The 20,913-nt window shown below is 36.6% G+C and overlaps 1 protein-coding gene and 1 long non-coding RNA gene across 4 annotated transcripts in view; one reads left to right on the top strand and one right to left on the bottom strand.

Annotated features, from left to right (window-relative positions):
• DLGAP2 (DLG associated protein 2) overlaps positions 1 to 20,913 on the bottom strand; it is a 1,288,940-nt gene that overhangs the window by 6,577 nt on the left and 1,261,450 nt on the right. For all 3 annotated transcript variants that reach the window (XM_069065393.1, XM_069065392.1, XM_069065394.1), the window contains 2 exons: positions 8,203 to 8,294; positions 1,394 to 1,546 (listed from right to left, as the gene is read on the bottom strand). In XM_069065393.1, coding sequence (XP_068921494.1) covers positions 1,394 to 1,546; positions 8,203 to 8,294 — 245 coding nt within the window. The remainder of the gene's footprint in view (positions 1 to 1,393; positions 1,547 to 8,202; positions 8,295 to 20,913) is intronic.
• Positions 1 to 20,913, top strand: part of LOC138144100 (uncharacterized) — an 80,341-nt gene that overhangs the window by 6,618 nt on the left and 52,810 nt on the right. The gene's annotated exons all lie outside the window — the stretch shown is intronic.

Raw genomic sequence — 20,913 nt, 5'->3', positions numbered from 1 at the left:
GATTTCCTGGAAAATCAGTTTATAATTACACAGATCTTCTTTGAAATGTTTTAGAAAATTAGTGAAGTTATTGCTAACTCAGATCAAGATATTAACTCTACAGTAAATAATACCTTAAGGGAGGAAATTAAATCATGTGGGTAAACTCTAATTGAATTCACCACCCTAATATAAAATTCAGTAGAATGTTACATGGTGAAACAGGCTGCATGTACATAAAGCAGACATGACCAAACTATAGTGCCTTACCTTTTAGCTCCTTGTCCACCCACCCCACTTTAGAATGAAACAGAATGTTTGAGACGAAGATCAATGTCAGTCTGAATTGGATTTGCATTTTCAACAACTAATCGATCAAATTCAACTATCATTTATTATGTACCTACCATGTATAAGGCATTGTGCTAGGTACTAGGGATGTACTAGGGATGCAAAGACATAGTAAAAGTCCTTACCTCAAGGAGCTTACATTCTACTGAGCAGGGGTGGGGGAGCATAGATAAATCAATTAAGAAATGTAAAGCAATTTTTAAAAGTAGGGAGCACTACAATTGGGGTAATCAAGAAAGAGCCCTTGGAGGAAGTGGCACCTTGGCAATACTGGGTAGAAAGCAGGGAACCCAAGAGGTGGAAATGAGGAAGATTTAGGAGATGCGGGCTTAGAGTGTAGATTTAGGAAATGGCAGGGAGACATGAGAAGGAACAGGGAATATAGGGACCTGCAAGTGGGCTAATTAGGAAGAAACAGAGTGCTTGAAGGGGATTAGCATGAAACCAGACTAGAAAGGGAGTAGGAGCCAGATTGTGGAGAGCTTTAAGTACAAGGATGAGGATTTTCTATGCTATCCTAGAGGCAAAACAGAGCCAAGAAAAATTTTTAAGTAGGAGAATGAAATTGTCACATCTGTGTTTTGGGGATTTGGGTGGGGAGGATGGATTAGAAAGGAAAAAGCCAGAAGCAAGGAGGCCAATTAGGAGGCAAAGATCAAGGTCCAATCACAAAATATTTCACTGGAAAATTCACCTTAATGTGTCAAAAACATATCTTTTTATGCAACCCTTTCATTGGATGGAGTCAATTTCTACCTAAAGAAATGAACAGTTTTGCCTATTTTCAGAGGTTAATTCCTTCTGTGATGTTTATTTTTATGCTTGTGTATGTATGACCACAGAGTACCCATGTCTTACACTGTAAATCAGTAAGTAAGGGATGACTTCAATTCCTCCTTTATTTCTGTAACAAAAGAAAGTTTGTGCTGGATTGCTAATCAAAGGCTGGGAAACACTTCATGATTTGGAATTTGAAATGGATCATTTCTGCAATTGGATTAAACACTAGGGAGTTGTTGAACAAGGGTTTACATGGAAACCACACAGAGTTGGGGGTAATTACCTTTCTTTCAGGGGATTCTATTAGCTTCCATTCATTGAGCTTCAGCTGGTGGAGTTCATCAAACTTCATGCTGACATCCTCAATCGAGAGCTGCAATAAGTCCCAAAATCCTGCTAGGTCTTGGGAAGTAGGCCTTGGCATAGCACTGGGATCCTAACATAAACAGGAGAGAAAACATCAACAAACTCAGAGTGTAAAATTTTTTTCTTTGCTTTCTGGGTTAAGGATAGAAGTAGGAAATGTGCTTCTTTCCAAGGTATCCTTTTTAAACCAATTTTTTTTATGTTTTAAGTAAAAACTCCAGTAGTTAAGATACATTAAGTGTCTACTATTGACCTATAAGGTATCTTCCAGTGACTCTGGGCAAGTCACTTAACCTCCCTGAACCTCAAGTTTCCTTATCTGTAAAATCAGGATAATAATAAGTACCCATTTCACAGTAGTGTTGTAAGGACCAAATGATATAACATGTACAGTACTTTGTCAATGTTAAAGTGCTAAATGAATGTTATTTCTGTTATTATTATTTATTATTATTATTATCCTAATGGGCAGCTAGGTGTATCAGTAGATAGAGTGTCAGGTCTGGAGTCAGGAAGATTCATCTTCCTGAGTTCAAATCCAGCCTCAGACATTTACTAGCTGTGTGACCTGGGCAAGTCACTTAACCCTGTTCTCTCAGTTTCTTCATCTTTAGATGAACTGGAGAAGCTATGACAAGCTACTCCAGTGTCTTTGCCAAGATAACCCCTAAGAAGGGGTCACAAAGAGTTGAGCATGACTAAAAACAACTAAACAACAATTATCATAATAGATTTTATAGCTGGTACTTGTAAGTTTGTTGTTCTAAAAAAATGAAAAGAAATGTGTCATTTTATAAATAGTTTTGATTTAAATGTTTTTCTTAGAAACCATAAGAATGCTATTAGGTATTAAAATGCTTTTTTTTGGAGAGGTGGGGAGGAGAAAGATCCAGCATTTATTAATTGCCAACTATGTCCACAGGCACTATGCTAAGCGTTTTATCAATATCGTATCATTTGATCCTCATAGCCACCCTGTGAGGTAGGTGCTATTATGATCCCATATAGACAAGGACTGAGACAGACAAAGATTTAAATGACTTGCCCAGGGTTACATAGTTAGTAAGTATGTGAGGCAAGATTTGAACTCAGGATGACTCCTGGCTCTACCCTTCACTTAAGTTTCTGAACCTTCATCTGTATAATGAGAGTGTTGGACTAACTCTCCAAATCTCTTTCAGTTACAGAATTCAATGGTTCAATGAATGAATGAATGAACTGTCATTTATAAAACACTTCCTATATATGCCAGTCATTTTGCTGAGCAATGGGAACAAAAACACAAGGACATAAGACAGTCCCTGTCTTCACAGAGCTTACATTTGAATGGAAGAAGACTACATAGAAGGGGGAGGGTTCCTCATCCATGAGGCCCTATTGTGTTCTTGGGTTGCATATAACCAGCAAGACATCATGCCTGAACAGGAATCTCTGAATGACTTAATTATCTATAGGGATAACTTGAACCCCACTCTGGTTCTCCTCCATAACAGTGGAGAACATGTTTGGTAAGCATCTATATCTCTCTCTTCTGCCCCATTGGATATTAATAATCAGAAGGTTGAACAAAATTCTTGCATTTCTTGTAGCTTTTATCAAATCTTGAATAATTTTGATGTGTGTTCAGTAGGTGCTTTGTTGGAAGAAATCCTTTAAGGAGACATTTTACTCTATCAAAGAATTTCTTTCAAAAATAGTCAACATATCACAAGGACAGCAGGATTTTATTCTGTACATTTTTCAACCAATTGTCATGGTAATGATATATTCTATTATGGAATATCAAAAAACCTGGTCATTCATATTAATAAGTTAATTTAGAATGTGTTTAGTGTCTATACAGATTATCATAAAAACTTTGTATAGATGGGAAGTAGATACTTAGGTTGATTGTTGATGTCTTCTTTTTGCTTTTTTTTGGGGGGGGAGGGGAGAACGAGTATAAATGAGGTTGGAGATTCTTTTCAATACCTTTGGTATCTTGTCCTTTTGCAGAGAACTTGTGAATTGATCCATCACAATTTTGTCACTACCTGTACTTTTGTCACTACCTACACTTAGCTTAATCCAACTACTTTTCCTTTTTTTAAAAAAAATTCTCTTTGGTTTCATTTCTGCCTTTTCTTTTATTTTTCCTCTCTCTTTTTTTTTTGGGGGGGGTAAGGGGAAGGCAAGGCAATTGGGTTTAAGTGACTTGCCCAAGGTCACATAGCTAGTTAAGTGTCAAGTGTCTGAGGCTGAATTTGAACTCAGATCCTCCTCACTCCAGAGCCGGTGCTCTATTCACTACACCACCTAGCTGCCCCATTTCTGCCTTTTCTATAAGCTCATCTAGGACTGTGAGGTTAGAGTCCAAATTCAGGGGTTCCTTCATGATAAAAACATTTTATTATAAAAGTATTTTATCTTTTCTTCTTGTCTTTTGTTGTGTGCCTTCTATTTTCATACTCAAATGTTCTCAGGATGACTTAGTTAAGATGCCTCAGTAAACTTTCTTGAATTTGAATTTACCATCCATTGCTTTTCATTATTTTATGAAGTGATCCTGCTCATAATATTCCATCATCTTTCTTCATAAAATTTTATATTTAAGTTTATATTTTAAGCTGCTGATGCCTTTGGCTGCCATTTCTCCCTGCTTGGCAGGTAATTCAAGTGTTTGCTTACTAATATACTTTTTTTGGCTCTGTCTCCTTGCTATGGTAATCAATTAACATTTATTAGACCTTAACATGAAATTTTTGTAGTGTATATATCTGTGTTCTATCTTCTGCCCATTTCCATTTTTCCATAAAAATGACTGGTTTAGACAAATCTAGATGGAGTTTTTTAGTTGGATACCATAGCCTCCTCTCATTTTTCTTCTTCTAGCTTTGTACTAATTTTAATGTGTGCTCAAAGAGGTTAGTGGTCATGGACTTCTGGTTTCTACATAAGTAACAAGTCATTTCAGGTCTGTTGATATATAATAAATTTCATTTTTAAAAATGTGATTTGGTGACTTACCATATCCAGTGCCTTTTATTCATTTTTAGAAATATTTCTGATAAATAAATATGAAGTGTCTATGTAATTTATTGGACAATCCTTGCCCTCTCTTGTTCCTTATTCTTGATTTGTATTTCCCTATAATTTTCTTGTTTTGCTTCTCTATTTCAACGTTCGTAATAATATCTACCATATTAATGTAATGTAATAAGTACCAAAATATAGATTGAGCTAATTTGAAGGGTCTTATAGAGTTAGTTTCCTTTACTTCTTTAGCTTTATACCACATAGTGCACAAACTACAATTATACCCTTGGTGGTCTTTTTAAAATATTTAACACGACGCGGTTGCCTGAACTATACTGTTTTAACTAACGTAAAATTAGTTAGCTATTTATATGTAACTTATATGGAAGTTGTATGTAACATTATTAGGAAAAGGGGAAGAGGATTAAAAAAAGATTCTTCATGGAGTTTACATCATAATTGTATCATATACAGCTGAATTACAAGTTCTGACAACTATGAAGCTCATAGTTTAAGATGCATTGCTGGTTGTATGTGTGTGTGATTGTGACTTTCAGGATGTTTACTCCCATTGTTTATGTAAAATGGGTCTGAAAATAATTTCCCTGCACTTTTTAGATAGAGATAAGCTTGTTCTGTTTACTTTGAGCCACTAGAGGGCAACCTTTTTCTTCTAAATTCTGCTAAACCTGCCCTGGCACAGTAGAGTGTTAGAAGGGTAATTCCAATTTGAACTCAACTGAGATATCTGAATTTTATAAACTTTATCAGAACTTGTTCTTAAGCTTTTCTATTTTCTTGTAACTAACTTGGATTCTGTCTCTGCTTATAATGACCTCAAACAAAGGAAAACCAAACGCAAAATCAAACTTCAAACACTGGTAATTAAACCATGCATTATCCACTGAGAAAGACCAAGAAATAAGACGTTTCAGCTATAATAATCCCTAACATTTATATAATGCTAAAATGTTTGCAAAGCTCCTCTCTCTCTCTTTGTATAGGTGAAGTAGATGTCATTATTTTCCCATTTTAAATATAAGGAAACTGAAACTCAAAGAGGTTAGGATTAGGATTGATTTTACCATTCAGCTGGTAATTGCCAGAGGCCCATTTGAATTTAGACCTTTCAGTCTCCAAGTCCAGTTGCTTCATCCACAGAGTCACTACTCATAACGTAAAGAGCTCAGGGTAATCATAAGGAAAATATCCATGATGCTTAGGAAACTGTGAAATTTGGGCATGTGTTTCTAAGCCAGGATATGAAATTCACTTCAATCCAACAAACATTTATAAAGTACCTGCTCTGAATACAACACTGGTACAATGCTGCATTTAGAACTAAGCTCAAATTTTATCTTACTTGATTGATTTTAGTATGGTCTGAACTAGAATAATAGAGTAGATAAAAATCTCTTCTGTAGCCTTCAGCCTTCTTTTATCTATAGAACCTAAAAGACCTCATTTAATTTAGTCTTTACTTGATTCAGGAATGCAGGATAATATATTTAACAGATTATCATGTAGCCTTTGCTGGAAGACTTTTAGTAATGGGGAAATTCTCTATCATAGAAACATAGATATAGACCAGAAAGAGACCATTGTTGTTGTTGTTCAGTTGTTTAGTTGTGTCTGACTCTTCTTGACCCCGTAGAACATATTATCTGTGAGGATGGAGTGGTTTTCTGTTTTCTTCTCCAGAGGCTTAAGGCAAATAGAAGTTAAGTGACTTGTCATGCATCTAGTAAGTGTCTAAAATTGGATTTGAACTCAGGTCTTCCTGACTCCAGGCCTAGCACTCTATCTACTAAACTACCTAGCTCAAAAGGACCTTAGTCTATTTCATTCCTCTTATTTTACAGATAAGGAAATCGAACCATGACAGGTTATATCATTTGTATACCGTAATATAGATTGTGAGTAGCCAAACCAGCAATGGAATCCAAATCAAGGCAATCCATTCCATTCCTGTCATATGGAGCTGAAACGTATTTCCCTATGATTCTCACCACTGTCTTAGTTCTACCCTCTAGGGCCAGAATAATTTTTTTCCCTTTTTACAAGCCTAGACTTGGAATATGTAATTAAAACAGTTATTGTTGTTCAGTAGTGTCTGACTCTTTGTGATCCCATTTTTTTGTTTATTTGTTTGTTTTGGCAAAGATTCTAGAGTAGTTTGCCATTTCCTTCTCCAGCTCATTTTGCAGATGAGGAGATTGAGGCAAATTGGGTTAAGTGACTTGACCAGGATCATACAGCTAGTAGGGTCTGAGGCTAGATTTGAACTCAGGAAGATGAGTCTTTCTGACTTCAGGCCAGCACTCTATCCACTGTGCTGCCTAGCTGCCCCAATTAAAACAGTACCTCAGTGGTAAATATGAAGTATGTAAAAGGAGTATCATCATATTTTTTTCCTTCAAGAAATACTTGGTGATACAATGATTTGTTCTCTGAATAAGATGCTCTCAGAAGTTTAATCATTTGAATTTGCATTAGAATTGAGACTTTAGCCTGTATAAGGATGACATTCATGGTCTGACTTATTTTTTAAAATGTTATTTTAGTGTTTACATGTCCCGTGTATCTGAGCCATCACCACCTGACTGAAGTTCCCAGAAGATAGTGTATAGTGTATATAGCATATCCTGCCAGCACTTTAAGAAATGCCATTTTAAGTGGAAGAATGTTTATCCCAAGCAATTTCCTTCCCTCCTCACAAAATACCAATATTATTATCCTGGACAAACTGCATTCTTTCTAAAATTTTATATCTTGGCTTGCAAGTTAGATATGGATAGGTGTTATTGCCTTAAGTAAGTTGTTCATGGATGTCAGAGGTGTTTTAAGTTATCACTCTCTGGGGAATTCTTTTCAGTATCAGATGTGATGACATACAGCAAATCACTGTGGTTTGTTCTGGATTGTCTCCTGAGAAGGAATGTAGAATCCTTCCTCCTTCTCTAAGCTTAAGTACAATTGCCAGCAGTTATTGATAGAATTTCCTCACTTTTGTCTACTCAACTTTTATATATATTAAAATATAGGTATATTTTAAGCATTTTAATATTGTATTTTTGTCTACCTCTCCCCCCCCCCCCCCCAAGAAAAAATAATGTTTCAGAAATTTATGTTGGTAAACATGGAAAGAAGACAGAAGCAGAGTAAATAATCAAATATTTTAGAACTCTCTGTAGAAAAAAATTTAACACTAACATTGATATGTAATCCGACATTTGTAAAAGACTTCAAAAGTGTTCAGATATACAATTTTTTGAGCTACTAGAAAGGAGTGTCTGTTTTTCCTCTTTAACATATATTTTTATAGTTAAAAGGACAGTTTAATGTACATAGAGGCATTAAACCAAAGCTATAATAATTTAGACATATCATGTAGGCAACTGTGAAGTATCATTAATATCAACTGACATATATTTATGAATATATATCAAATAACAGAATTAAGAAAATACCTTTATATAAAATTATACATAATTATATAAAATACCTTTATATATAATTGTAAATACATTTATTGATAATATTGTGTTCAAGTTTTGGACAGAAGAGAAGTAGTATGGTGTAGTGGATATTGAAATGGCAATGGGGGGAATGATTCTAAAAGCATGAATACAAAGTAAGAATGAAAATAAAGCATAAATGTCCAGCTTAAGCTTTCTGTGGCCAATCAAGATTACCTAAACATTGACTTACCAAATTTTGCTGACAAAGCCAATAAAATTGCTGGAACTTCTGAGACATGAGAAGCTGAGCACTTCCAACTGCACTCCTGATTTTACCTAGAACTGAAGCAAGAGACCATTATTTAATATGATTTTTTAAATGTTGCTGATTAAGCTAAAAAAAAATAGAAGTACCCAAAAAAATTGCCTTAGGACCCATATAGATCTCAGATTGTCAGAACTGGAAGTGGCCTCAGTAAAAAGGGCTAAAATAAAGAGACAAGCTTGGATAACCATCACTGGTCAGAGGACCAGGGTTCCAATCTTGTTTTATGCTTCTTATTTTGGGGAACTTGGACAAATTAATTAATCTTTCTGGGCCTCAGTTTCTTTATCTGTAAACTGAGGGGTTTGGAACAAATGGTTTCTAAGGTCCTTTCCACCTCTGGATACTATGAAATTAATTATAAAGATGAGGAAAATGAGGCTTATAAAAGTGAAATGATTTGCTCAGGGTCACATAACTAGTAAGAAACAGAGCCAGGATGCATACACAGGTTGCTTGACTCATATCCAATACTTTTTCTATAATATCACACTGATTCCTGATGGAATTTTTGTTGTTGTTTTGTTCTTCCCTTAAAAAATAGAAAAAAAATTATAAGAAAACTATTATTAGAACTCTTAGTAAAGATTTAGTTTAGGAAAATAATGTAAACCTCAGGAATTTTTCATTGCTCTTAGAAAGTAGAAGTTTTTAGTTCAGGATTCAGAGGGGATACAACATTACTCTAGGATAAAAGAAGAAGGTATGGGAAAATACCTTAGGAGAGGACTTCTTTCAGCTATTGTTACCTAATTCCATTATAATACCTTATTTTTGTAAACCACTTTCAGGTTTTGATTTTTTTTAAAGTACCTTCACAAAGTGATCCTTCTAACAGTCTGGTGAGTTGTGTAGAACAGCTAGTATCACTCCCATTTTATTGGTAAAGAAACCAAGCCACATAGAAGTCATGTGACTTGCTTAGGGTAATTGTAATGTAATGCCAAGCAAAGGCAACTTCCCAGGGTTCAAAATACCAGCATAGGTGCTCTCCATTTTATTCAGTGAAAAATTAAGAACAGAGAAGATCAAAATATGGCATCATTCAAAATACAGCATTTACTAAGTGTGATTAAATAGTCTCCAAGTACTACCTGATTTAATCAAGTACTTCCCCACCCCAGGATATTACATTCATTTAATCAATTACAAGGTCCCTCTTCTAAATACTACTCAACCCCCAGGCTGTACCTTCATTTAGTCCATCACAAAGCCCCTCTTCTCAAATGGAGATTAGTTTCCAATCATAAGTAAAGTACATTCATTTGTTCAATCACAGAACACAAAAAGGTCAAAAGTTCCCCACCCCTGGATCACAATTGAATCTACCCCAGAGTTACAACAAGCTTAAGCACAGCACTTAATACCCAAATGGAGGTCTTTTCTTCATCTTGACACAGGCAAGTTCTCAGCAATCTTTGTTCCTGGGGAGACAAAGCCTAGCAAGGCCACAAGATACATTGCCAGTCTCTTCATTAATTCATTCTCTGTCTGCAGAACAGTCCTAGGACCCCTGTAAACATTAGCAAAACCCTGTTGCAGGATTTCTGTAAACATACAACAAGAAAATCCTTCTTCAGGGCTTCTGAACCAACAGCAAGGTACCGAGACTTCTGCAGCAACAGCACTGTCCTTCACCAGTGGACAGAATTCACTGTCTGCAGAACAGTCTCAGTAGCTCTGAACCAACAGCAAGGTTCCCAATATTCTGCAACAACAGCACTGTCCTTCACCAGTGGACAGTATTCACTCTCTGTCTGCAGAACAGTCTCAAGAGCTCTGAACCAACAGTAAGGTTCCCAAACTTCTGCAACAACAGCATTGTCCTTCACCAGTGGACAAATCTTGCAAAACAACATCAAAACAGACAAAGTACCAGCATAACAGCCATGTCTCCTCAGTCCTTGGCAGCTCTGCATGGCAGCTCTCAAAAGTCCTGGGCAATTCAAAGTGGCCCTCAGCAATCCTCTCAGTCTCTCTCTGCCTCCAAGATTCTTCTTCCAAAAATTCTTCTGCCTCTCTCTTGTGTCTCTCCAAATTTACATCACCAGCTCCTCCCAGTCCAGCCCTCTCTTTTCACGTCAACAAGTCCATCCCACAAGTGGGATTAACAAGCTCTGGGTTTTAATACCAAAAACCAAGCCAATACAGGGGGATCTTTATATTCCATTATTATTACAGTAATATAGCCAGTTAATTACACAATGAAAAAGATTCAGGTCTTGACATTTCCAGCATGAAGCAGTGGATAGAGTACTTGGCTTAGAGTCAGAACGTCTTAGCTCTAAGTAGATTTTAATATTCAAGTCACTCTACCTTTCTGAGGCTTGGGCAAGGTAGTGCAGTTGATAGAGCATTTGGTCTGGAGTCACAAAGATCTGAGTTCAAATCTAGCCTCAGATACTTTCTAGCTGTGTGACCTTAGGCAAGTCACTTAACTTCTGTTTGTCTCAGTTTCCCATGGCTAAAAACATAGCATCTACCTCCCTGGGTTTTTTTAATGCTCATATGAGATAATATCTGTAAAAAGTACTTAGCACAGGGCCTGGCACATTGAAGGTACTATATAAACATTAAAGATCATTGTTATCATTGATTTATAGATAGGTTGTGTCCTATATAAGTGGAGAGAGTTCCCAAGCTGATGAAACCGTGTTGTCTTGATACCTTGACTCTTTCCACTGGACCACACATGACACTAATCTATATCTTTGAAATTCCCTTAATAGTATCTTCAGCATCCCATTGCCACAGGAAGGTTATTGGACAATCTATTTGTTTTATTTGTACCTTATTTCTGTTTATATTTCCAGATTATGCTATGAGTAAGGATGCCATTAGTTCAATGAAGAATGAAGATTGAGTTAAATGTCCAAACTACTGTTATGATATATACACATATAAATATATTATATATGTTTGAATATATACACATAAATAAATGCACACATAAATTTAAAATATGTTTTAGCAATATTAGTATGAGAGATAAATTAAGGGTAGAGACAGATGTCCTCAAGATAAATTAAATCAGTTTTTCCCTTCTGGCTCCAGTGTGAGTGATGGTGTGATCTCTAAGTTCGTGGTAGCTTAAAAAATTTCCTTGAGGTAACTTTCTGAATTTTTACTTAAAATATGCTTTTGCTCATGCAGAGGTTCCATTTTAGTTAAGAAGCATTAGTCTGAAACTTTAGTGGCCATCAGAGTACACACTTTAAAAAGACATTTAGAAACCTTGAGAGTGGATGTTTCATCTTTACAGTTGTATCTGGGCAGAACATCTGACTAGTTGTACAGCTTGTCTTGCTTTAACCTTGCTCCAAGGTTTTCGGTTCAATGGGGCTCTGCAGTCACCTTGGTGCTTTTGTAGCTTTAAGCATAAATAAAGGAAAGAAGATATTCTCCTTTTTGTCTTTGATCCTGGAGGTATTAGGGAGCCAATTCAGTATATTGAGTAGGGAACACTATGATCAGACCTGTTCTTGAGGAAGATCTCTTTGGTAGCTGGTAGAGGATGGATTGGGGTGAGGAGAGACTTGAGGTTGGAAAACTAATTTACCAGTACCAGTGGATATTGGGTTGTTTTTCCCTATGTATTGCCCTTGGTATTTATGTGCCTCCCTTTTTCAATTGAATGGATGCTAGGAAGTAGAGCGAGATTGGCATTATTTCCAGGTATGGTGGGATCCTCGGCTTCTGCTAAAACTATTGTGATTTCCTGGGTGTTGCTTTTCAGATCCTCTCCTCTGACTCTGGGACAAATTATACTCCACGCAGCTACCCTGACCTTCCCGTCTACTGCACTGGTCTACCCTAGGTCAAGAAAGTGATTACCTTTCTTGATTGATAACTTTTCTTGAAAGTGATTTTACAAGAAAGTGACCCCCAAGATTTCTGATCTTTTGGTTACCTTGCATTGACTTTGCAGACATCTCCTTCATCTTCTTCCTAGAGATCTCTATAGCACCAGATTCTTGGTCTATTCTCATCTTTGAAATATTTCTTTCCTGGTCCATTTTCCTAAAGCAGATGTATTAACTGGTTGTTAAGAATAATTCTGTTCTTCAGTGTGATTCAGCTTTGAACTTAGTGTCCTATGCTAGCATCTCATCCTAGTTTATTGAGTAACCATGTGACCTCAATGGCAAATGACATCTTTTTCAAGATCCCGTATACATGGTATTTACTCTTTGTCTTTTCCATTTTCAAACACCTCTCCCCTCTTTTAGGCTACCCACTAAGTTCTTTTATCTTGTCTGAGGGATGATTCCAACTTTCATCTGATTTGCAGAGCAGAGATGATGTGCATCCTAAGGCCAATGAATGGTCAACCCCCTGGTAATCAGCTCTGCACCCCTCCCCAGGCTCTCAGACTCTTAGTGCTGGAATCATATAATAATACACCTCTAAGACTTGAAGGGATCTTAGTAATCATCAGTCCAAACCCTTAGTTTTACCAAAGATGAAACTGAGGCTCAGAGAGAAGAGAAGTAACTTGCTTAAGGTCACAAAGAAAGTCAGTGGCAGAAATGGCACTAGACCCTGCATCTGCTGTCTTCTTATGTGAGACCAGGGAGGCATAGATACACAGGGCATACATGTGTGGGAAGGGTTGTTACCCAATTTTTCTGTCTATACAGTCTTGCACTTCTCTTCTCATTCTAGGTTAATTGTATTAATTTCAGCAAACACACAACTCTGCCTCATTTCCTCTGACCCTCCAACCCTATCAACCATTTCTCTTTGTTTTCTATCTGATAATTTTACTCAGTTCAGATACCTGCCAAGGCAGTAGTCTTCCAGAATACTATCCTTATACATTCATAAGACCAAAATACCTTACTTGTGTAGTTTAATAAGATGAAAAACACTCAGATGATTTCCTCCAATGCCTATAGTTTATAATATGAACCTTGTGACAAATAATTCTCTCTTGCTTTATTTTCTCTCTTCCTTTGTATTAAAAGACTCGAGTACCCTCTTTTCAAAGGTCTAATCTTGCCCAAGGTCTCATAGTAACTTAACTAGGATTGGAACCCAGGTCCTGGGACTCCAAATCTAATATCCTTTCTTATATACCATGCTGTTTTCCAAGTCCTTTTTAAGTGTTCTAAATTCAATATGACTTTATGTGCATCAAGCTTTTGTTTGCAGTAAGCACACAAAAAGGTTGGGAAATGTTCATCTAAACCTATGGGAAGGATTATCTCTCTGCACATGAGGAGAAATGATCAAAGGATCTAGAGATGTTTAGCTTGAACAAGGGAAAATCAGGAGGCACCTGAGAGCCAAGGGCTTAGAAGGGCTATTTTGTGAGAGAAATATTAGATTTATTTAGAGAAGTTCCAGAGAGCAACAAAACTAGGGCAAAGGAGGAAATTACTAGAAGAGAAATTTGTTTTGATATAAGAGTTTTCTAACATTTTGAGTTGCTCATAAATCTGAACGAACTAGAAGGAACATCAGAAGTTATATAGTCGAGCACTTTCACTTTACAGGTGAGGAAACTGAGGTACTGAGATATTTAATCATTTGTCCAAGGTTACATACATAACAAATAGCAGAAGCATAATTAGAACTCAGTGCCTCTGATTCTAAATACCTCGGTCTTGCCAGTGTACCAGGCCTTCTAGCAAAATTATAAGATCTTTCTACTACAAGAAGAATTTGTGCAGAGGTGTGATGTTAATTTAGTAGTGGTTTTTGTAGAAGTGATTTTTGTAGAGAGTTTTTCCCTTGGATGATGGGATGGCTAAATGACTAGGCTTACCTTAAACTCCTGGAGGCTGTGATTTATGCTTATAAGTGGAAAACTGGGCTCATATTTGCTTTTAAAAAATCTTTTACAACATAATAAAATCTAGAATTCTTGATAGAATCATAGCAGATCATGCAGATTATACCCTTATGTTTATGTAGAACTATAATGTAATAATCTAAGGAAGAGAAGGGTTGGCTTTCTTAGATGTAGAGACAGAAAGAAATGATACTACATCTATGAGTAGTATCAGATTCATATTTCTCATATTTAACCAAAAGCTGTCATACTGTATTCAACATGCCCCCCCACCTCCCTTCACCTTTATTTTCCTTTGTGGAAATGGGGAAAATTACCTTCATTCACATAATATTAGGAAAGAATAGAATTAAGTTAATTCTTTTTAGTCTTCAAAATTCTAAATTAGGGCAGAGCCAAGATGGTGGCATAGAAGCAGGAAATTCCATGACCTCCAACAACCACCTCAACTACCTATAAAATATTATTCTAAACAAATTTTAGAGCTACAGAACCCACAAAGTGACAGAGAGAAACAAATCTCCCACTGAAGGCATCCCAGCAGGCCTATAGGAAGGGTCCATCTCAGCATGCTGGGAGCAGAGCACAATTCAGTGTGAGCTGTGTGGTTTTGGCCTCAGGGCAGTCCCGAACAGTGGACGGCCAGATCAGACTTCAGGAGAGTGAATCACCAGTGGCTGTGGTGGTTTCCAGACTCCTCAACCCATAAATGCCAAAGAGCAAGTAAAAGGTCATTTGAGAACTCTGTTGGAAAGGAAGGGCATGCTCCAGCTCCTGCCCCCCAGGGTAAGAGGTGGCACAGTTGTGGGGGCTGCAGCTGCTGCCCAGCGTGGCTGTCTCCACAATTCCTGGCCTACAGATTGTAGGGGGACCAAATAACCATTCAGAGGGTAATTGCTCTTGCTTTAACCTGCTTGGATCTGGATCGTTGTCTTGAGGGGTAGTCCTGGGGTGTGTGGCCAGTGGGCCAGAGCTTGTGGGGACTGCAGAGAGGGAGCTTTCCTAATAGCTCCAGAAGCTGCAAAACCCCCAGCAATTTGGGACAAAGATCTCCTCTCTAGAAACAGAGTTCTACTGTGACAAAGAGCTCAAAAGTCAAGTAATTGACTGGCAACATGAGCAAGCAGAGGAATCAAAGCAAGCACAGCAGTCAAACCTTAGATTTCTTTTTGGGTGCAAAAAGGATCAAAGCATGGAACAGGTGGAAGACAGCAAAGTCAGAACTCCTGCATCAAAAGTTTCTAAGAAAAATCCAAATTTGCCAGATGGAAAAGGAATTTCAAAAAATCACTGAAGAGAATAATGCCTTCAGAATTAGATTGGAGCAAATAGAAGCTAATGACTTTATGAGAAATCAAGATACTATAAAACAAATCCAAACAAATGAAAAAAATAGAAGGCAATGTGAAATATCTCGTTGGAAAAACCACTGATCTGGGAAATAGATCCAGGAGGGATAATTTAAAACTTATTGGACTACCTGAAAGCCATGATCAGAAAAAGAGCCTAGAAATAATCCTTCAAGAAATTCTCAAGGAAAATTGCCCTGATATTTTAGAACCAAATGGCAAAATAGAAATTGAAAGAATTCACCAATCACATATTGAAAAAAGATCCCCAAAAGAAAACTCCTAGGAATATTATAGCCAAATTCCAGACTTCTCAGGTCAAGGAGAAAATATTACAAACAGTCAGGAAGAGACAATTTGAATATTGTGGAAACACAATCAGGATAACACAAGATCTAGCAGCTTCTACATTAAGGGATCAAAGGGCTTAGAATATGATATTCTGGAGGTCAACGGAGCTAGGCTTAAAACCAAGAATCAGCTACCCAGCAAAATTGAGTATCATGTTTCAGCGGAAAATATAGTCATTCAATGAAATAGAGGACTTTCAAGCATTCTTGATGAAAAAAAAAACAGAATTGAATGGAAAATTTGATATTCCAATGCAAGAAGCAAGAGAAGCATGAAAAGGTAAACAGGGTAAAGAAATCATAAGGAACATAAAATTGAACTATTTACATTCCTACATGGAAAAACAATAATTGTAACTCATGAGACTTTTCTCAGTATGAGGATGGTTGATAGGAATATAAATGTATATGTGTGTGTATGTATATGTATACATACACATATATTTATATAGGAAGACTTGCTTGATGTAAAATAATAGTAATAATGATATAAGTTAACATTTATAGAAGAGAGTATCTGGGAGGAGACAGTGATTAATAGCATCAAAAGATAAAGAGAAGTCAAGGAGAATAAGGATAAAGAAAAGGCCTTTGTATTTGGCAACTAAGAGATCATTAATAACTGGAGAGAACAGTTTCAGTGGAATGATAAGTTTGGAAGCCAGATAAAGAAGGGCTTAGGAAGAGAGTGGGAGGAGAAAAAGTGGGGGACATCTATTATAGATGGCCTTTTTGAGTTTAGCTATAAAGAGAAGAAAGGATATAGGATGGTTGTTATCAGGGATCAAGTGAGGATTTTTTTTTTCTCAGAATGGAGGAGACATGAGCATATTTATTGGCAGTAGACAGGGAGAGATTGAATATAAGTGAAAGAGTGGGGATGATGGAGGAGATGATGAAAGAGATGGGATAGAAAGGAATTACTTGAAAAAGTAGAGGGTTTAGCCTTGGTAAGGAGTAAGGCAACTTCACAACATGAAACAGGAGTGAAGGAGGAGGTAATGGCAGAAGGCATCTTAATCTTTAGAGAAAAGTAAGAGTGGAGAAGAAGGAACTCAGCAAGAGTTTCAAATTTTTTTTTCCCTATAAAATATGAGGCAAGGTTCTCAGGGAAGAGGGTAGGGGTAGGGCAAGCTATGGAAGGTCTGGGGAGGGATAAAAAGGTTTAGAAGAGCTACTGTGGAGAGTGGGGTTGTGAGGTGATAAAATAGGTATAGTAGGATTGCCTAGCAGCAATTAGGGACCTGTTGAAGTTGTGTAACATAAATCTGTGGTGGACCATTCAGAGTGATTACATGGTTTTTCTCCATCTTCATTCAGCAGCATCTGTGCAGGAGTGAAGTTGGCAAATGGTGGAAGTGATGCAAGGTTAAGGTTTGGACTAGCCTTTGATATCCCTTCAAGGTCTGGACCTGTGATCCTATGATCCTATAATGGGGGTGAGAGGCTTAATGATGTTAATGGCTATTTGGGTACAGACAAAGGGCCGTAGATAAGAGATGAGATGGAGGTAGAAACAGCAAGTCTGGTAACTGATGGGTATATGAAATGAGAATGAGGAGTTGAGGATAATATCAGAGTTGTGAAAAAGGTCCAGGACAGAATCTTGAGGTACACTCACTGTATTTTTTTGGGGGGGGTGTTATATGGCTGATAACCCAGAAAAAGAAACTGAGAAGGTATGATTAGACAGATCAGAGGAACTCCAACAGAAAGTAGTACTGTGAAAATCCAGAGAGGAGAGAGCCACTAAATATTAGTTAGCATGAATCCTTACTCAGATGATTGAGATATTCGTGAGTCTATAAATAGTATTATAAGATGTTTGAGGTCCTATGAAGACAATATATTATAATCACTTGTTGCTCATGTAGGAATTAGTTGGATTACCAATTTAATGGGAATATAACAACAACAACATATATTTGGAAATTGGGTTTATTACTAAATAGTCTCTGGTATCCCTTGCAGTTAAGAAATTCTATGATAAAATTATTCCAAGTAACTTCTGTAATGTCACACAGGCAGTAAATATTGAAGGTGAGATCCAGGTTATCTTGTTCAAATCCAGGGCTCTTTTTACTATACCATGTTGTCTCTCAAATTATGCTACCTAAGAAACAGTACTATGATGATTGTCTCACCAGAGTAACGATTACCTTTTGATTCCTTCATAGAGCACACCTATTTGTAAATCCCAAATACCATGCATGATTTATGAACAAGTCTAAGGAAAGGTTTGTTCTAATCAACTTAGCAGGAAAGAAATACTGTTGTAATTAATGAATACATTTTCCTTTTCTAGAATGCATACTGCATTAAACTATAATTAAAGAAGTCAGTTTCACAGAATTGGAAATTTTAATCCCCACTATTCATATTCCTCTTAAATGGAATTCAACTAAAGTATTAATATAAAGTACTTCAATTTATAATTTTTTGCACTGCATTAATAGGTGGGCAATATCTTGATATCATTTTCATGGACTAGAGAGTAATTATGAATAGTATAGATTGAATATTGCTTTGAAGATAATAAATGTTAAAGAGCATCTCTGCTGATGTGGTTGTTAATATCAAAAGGCTTTTGCTATTCCTTGAATGATAATGACCTTGACTGATACCTGCATTGGAAATAGCTTCCTGTAATTGCAAGGAAGTGTAAGCAAAAATTCAATTTATTCCTTTCTACTGTACAGTCCTAATTTTGCCTCATTTTAGACAACTATCCTTTCAAGAAGTGAAGACAAGGACTGATGCTAATCAGAATATAAAATCTAAAGAACAAATTTAACTCTTACTGTTGATTTACAAAGCCATCTGATTGACCTGTCCAGCTACCACAACTTCTCCCACCATTTCAGCAAGTTCCAGTTTGACCTGGATTTGCTGTGAAATTTCACAGAAATATCTGTGTTTTTCTCAAGATTTCTAACTGAATTATATAGAACATACTGTTTGAATTGCTCTTGAATAGCTATCTCTTTTTTGGGGAAGGAATTCTTTGGGATTGATCTCTTATTATGGACTTTTTTCACCATCACTTTATTATATGGAACTTTCTTCAGCATACTAAACTTTCTTCAGTATCATATGGTGGCCTGAAAAAGTGAACATAATTCTTTTAGGCTCCCATCTTACTATCAGCAAGTAGCCTGGTCAACGAGGGAGTTGTTGCTCAGTTTTCTGAGGAATACTTCAACTTCTGTCTTTCCTTCCTTCCTTCCTTCCTTCCTTCCTTCCTTCCTTCCTTCCTTCCTTCCTTTTTCTCTTTCTCTCTCTCCTTCTCTCTTTCTCTCCTCTCTCCATTTTGCTGTGAATACTGACTTTGGTCTTTGTTTCTCAGTTTCTTAATTTCTTGCTGTGGACAGGGTTAGTCCTAGGCAAAAATGAAGGTGGAGGTTTTTGTGGAGACCTATCTCCCTGTTATTATATACCTATCTACTGTGTATGTGTGTGTGTATGTGCACATGTGAAATTAGGTTTCTGCTTGGAAGGAAATTGTTTATGAAAAGGAAAATTTACCCATTTTTTTTTGCTTTTTGTAGGGCAGTTGGGGTTAAGTGACTTGCCCAAGGTCACACGGCTAGTTTTTGTGTTATAAGTCTGAGGCTAGATTTGAACTCAGGTCCTCCTGACTCTAGGGCCAGTGCTCTATTCACTGCACCACCTAGCCGTCAGTGCTCTATTCACTGCACCACCTAGCCATCCCTACCCAAATTTTTTTAGACTGATTGCTCTATATTTTACCAGGGTGTAAGTACAGTTTCCTCTCATGGCCTGATTCCATTATGGATCAGCACAGAAACTTGGGTTTGCTCCATTTCTGAACTGCATTGGTCCCACTTTTCTATGGGCTTACTGTATTGGTGCTAGACTTAGTGGAGATACCTGACAGCTTCAGCCTTATTATAACACAGAACTTCTGAGCTCAAGTGATCTACCAGCCTCAGCCTCCTCAGAAACATTATTGCAGGTATGTGTCAACATGCCCAGCAGAAAAAGGAAGTTTGAAAAGATTCTTACAAGGTCAAGAAAAAATTAGGAAGGCCTCTAGCACATTGATAAACTCTGTAATAGGGAGATATAGACAAGGTTTTCATAGGATGGGAAGTCATGGATATGTTCTGAGTTTCATTGTTGGAGGGAACTACCATATCAAAATCACAGATCTGTTTTGAGTATTTTAGTTCTTATTTAATAAGAAATTTAATTTATAGTTTCCCAGACTCTTGAGATGCACAGGGTGTATAATATTGTCTAGACCAGAACCATATTTTACAAATGAGGAAGCTCTGTCCCACAGAGTTTAGGTGATTTGCTCAAGGTCACATAGCTAGTATGCAGCAAATCCAGGATTCACATCCAGTTCTTCTGATGCTAGATCCATTGTTGAATCTAATTCATGCTCCCTGTAGCTATAACTTTAGTTTACTTTTTTGTCTTGAAAAGTTTCTAAGTCGATAGCTCCATACTTGATTTTGGTTAAAGGTTTCCTTTATTTGAAAATAATCATTAAGTAGTTTCAGGTATCTGGATCTGATTAACAGTATACTAATTTCCTTTGCACACCTGCTTGTGGGACAAAAATCTGTTTTGACAGATTTGGTCATATTTAGACATAATTTCAAGTCTATTATAATTACTATGAAGTGTCCCATTTGGTTTACATAGGTTTTGAAGGCTAAATATTTAATCTCTAAGTTGAAAACTATTGATTATATTAAGGAACCAAAGTAACAAGAGGGGATTTGATTCTTCTTAAGTGATTTTTAATGAATTTAAATAAATTTATGTAAATACAAAAATAAAAATATGTAAATAAAAAATATGAAATTATGATGATTTTGGTATATATCATACAGTTTGTATGATTTAAATCTAGTCTTTTTAATAAAAAAAAAATCCTAGGATTTTCCTATGTTCTGGTTATTTGACACTACTAGTAAGAATGAATGCCTCTATTCGTTCCAGCACAGAGTTTCATATCCAGTAATTAGACATAATTGAGACATCTTATATAGCCATTGTTAGATAGCTGGCATTGGTAGAACATTATGTTGTAGAAAAATCTGTCTCCTTGTAACTTCCTCTCAGTGGTATATATTTTCAAATATGTTAGTTTGTCCATGACACACAC

This window comes from Petaurus breviceps, unplaced genomic scaffold (assembly GCF_028583685.1).
Source record: "Petaurus breviceps papuanus isolate PSGF00001 unplaced genomic scaffold, PetGlider_PUasm1.0 90686, whole genome shotgun sequence".
Lineage (NCBI taxonomy): Eukaryota > Metazoa > Chordata > Mammalia > Diprotodontia > Petauridae > Petaurus > Petaurus breviceps.
The sequence above is the reverse complement of the archived record's forward strand: the minus strand, read 5'-3'. Positions and strand labels throughout refer to the sequence as shown.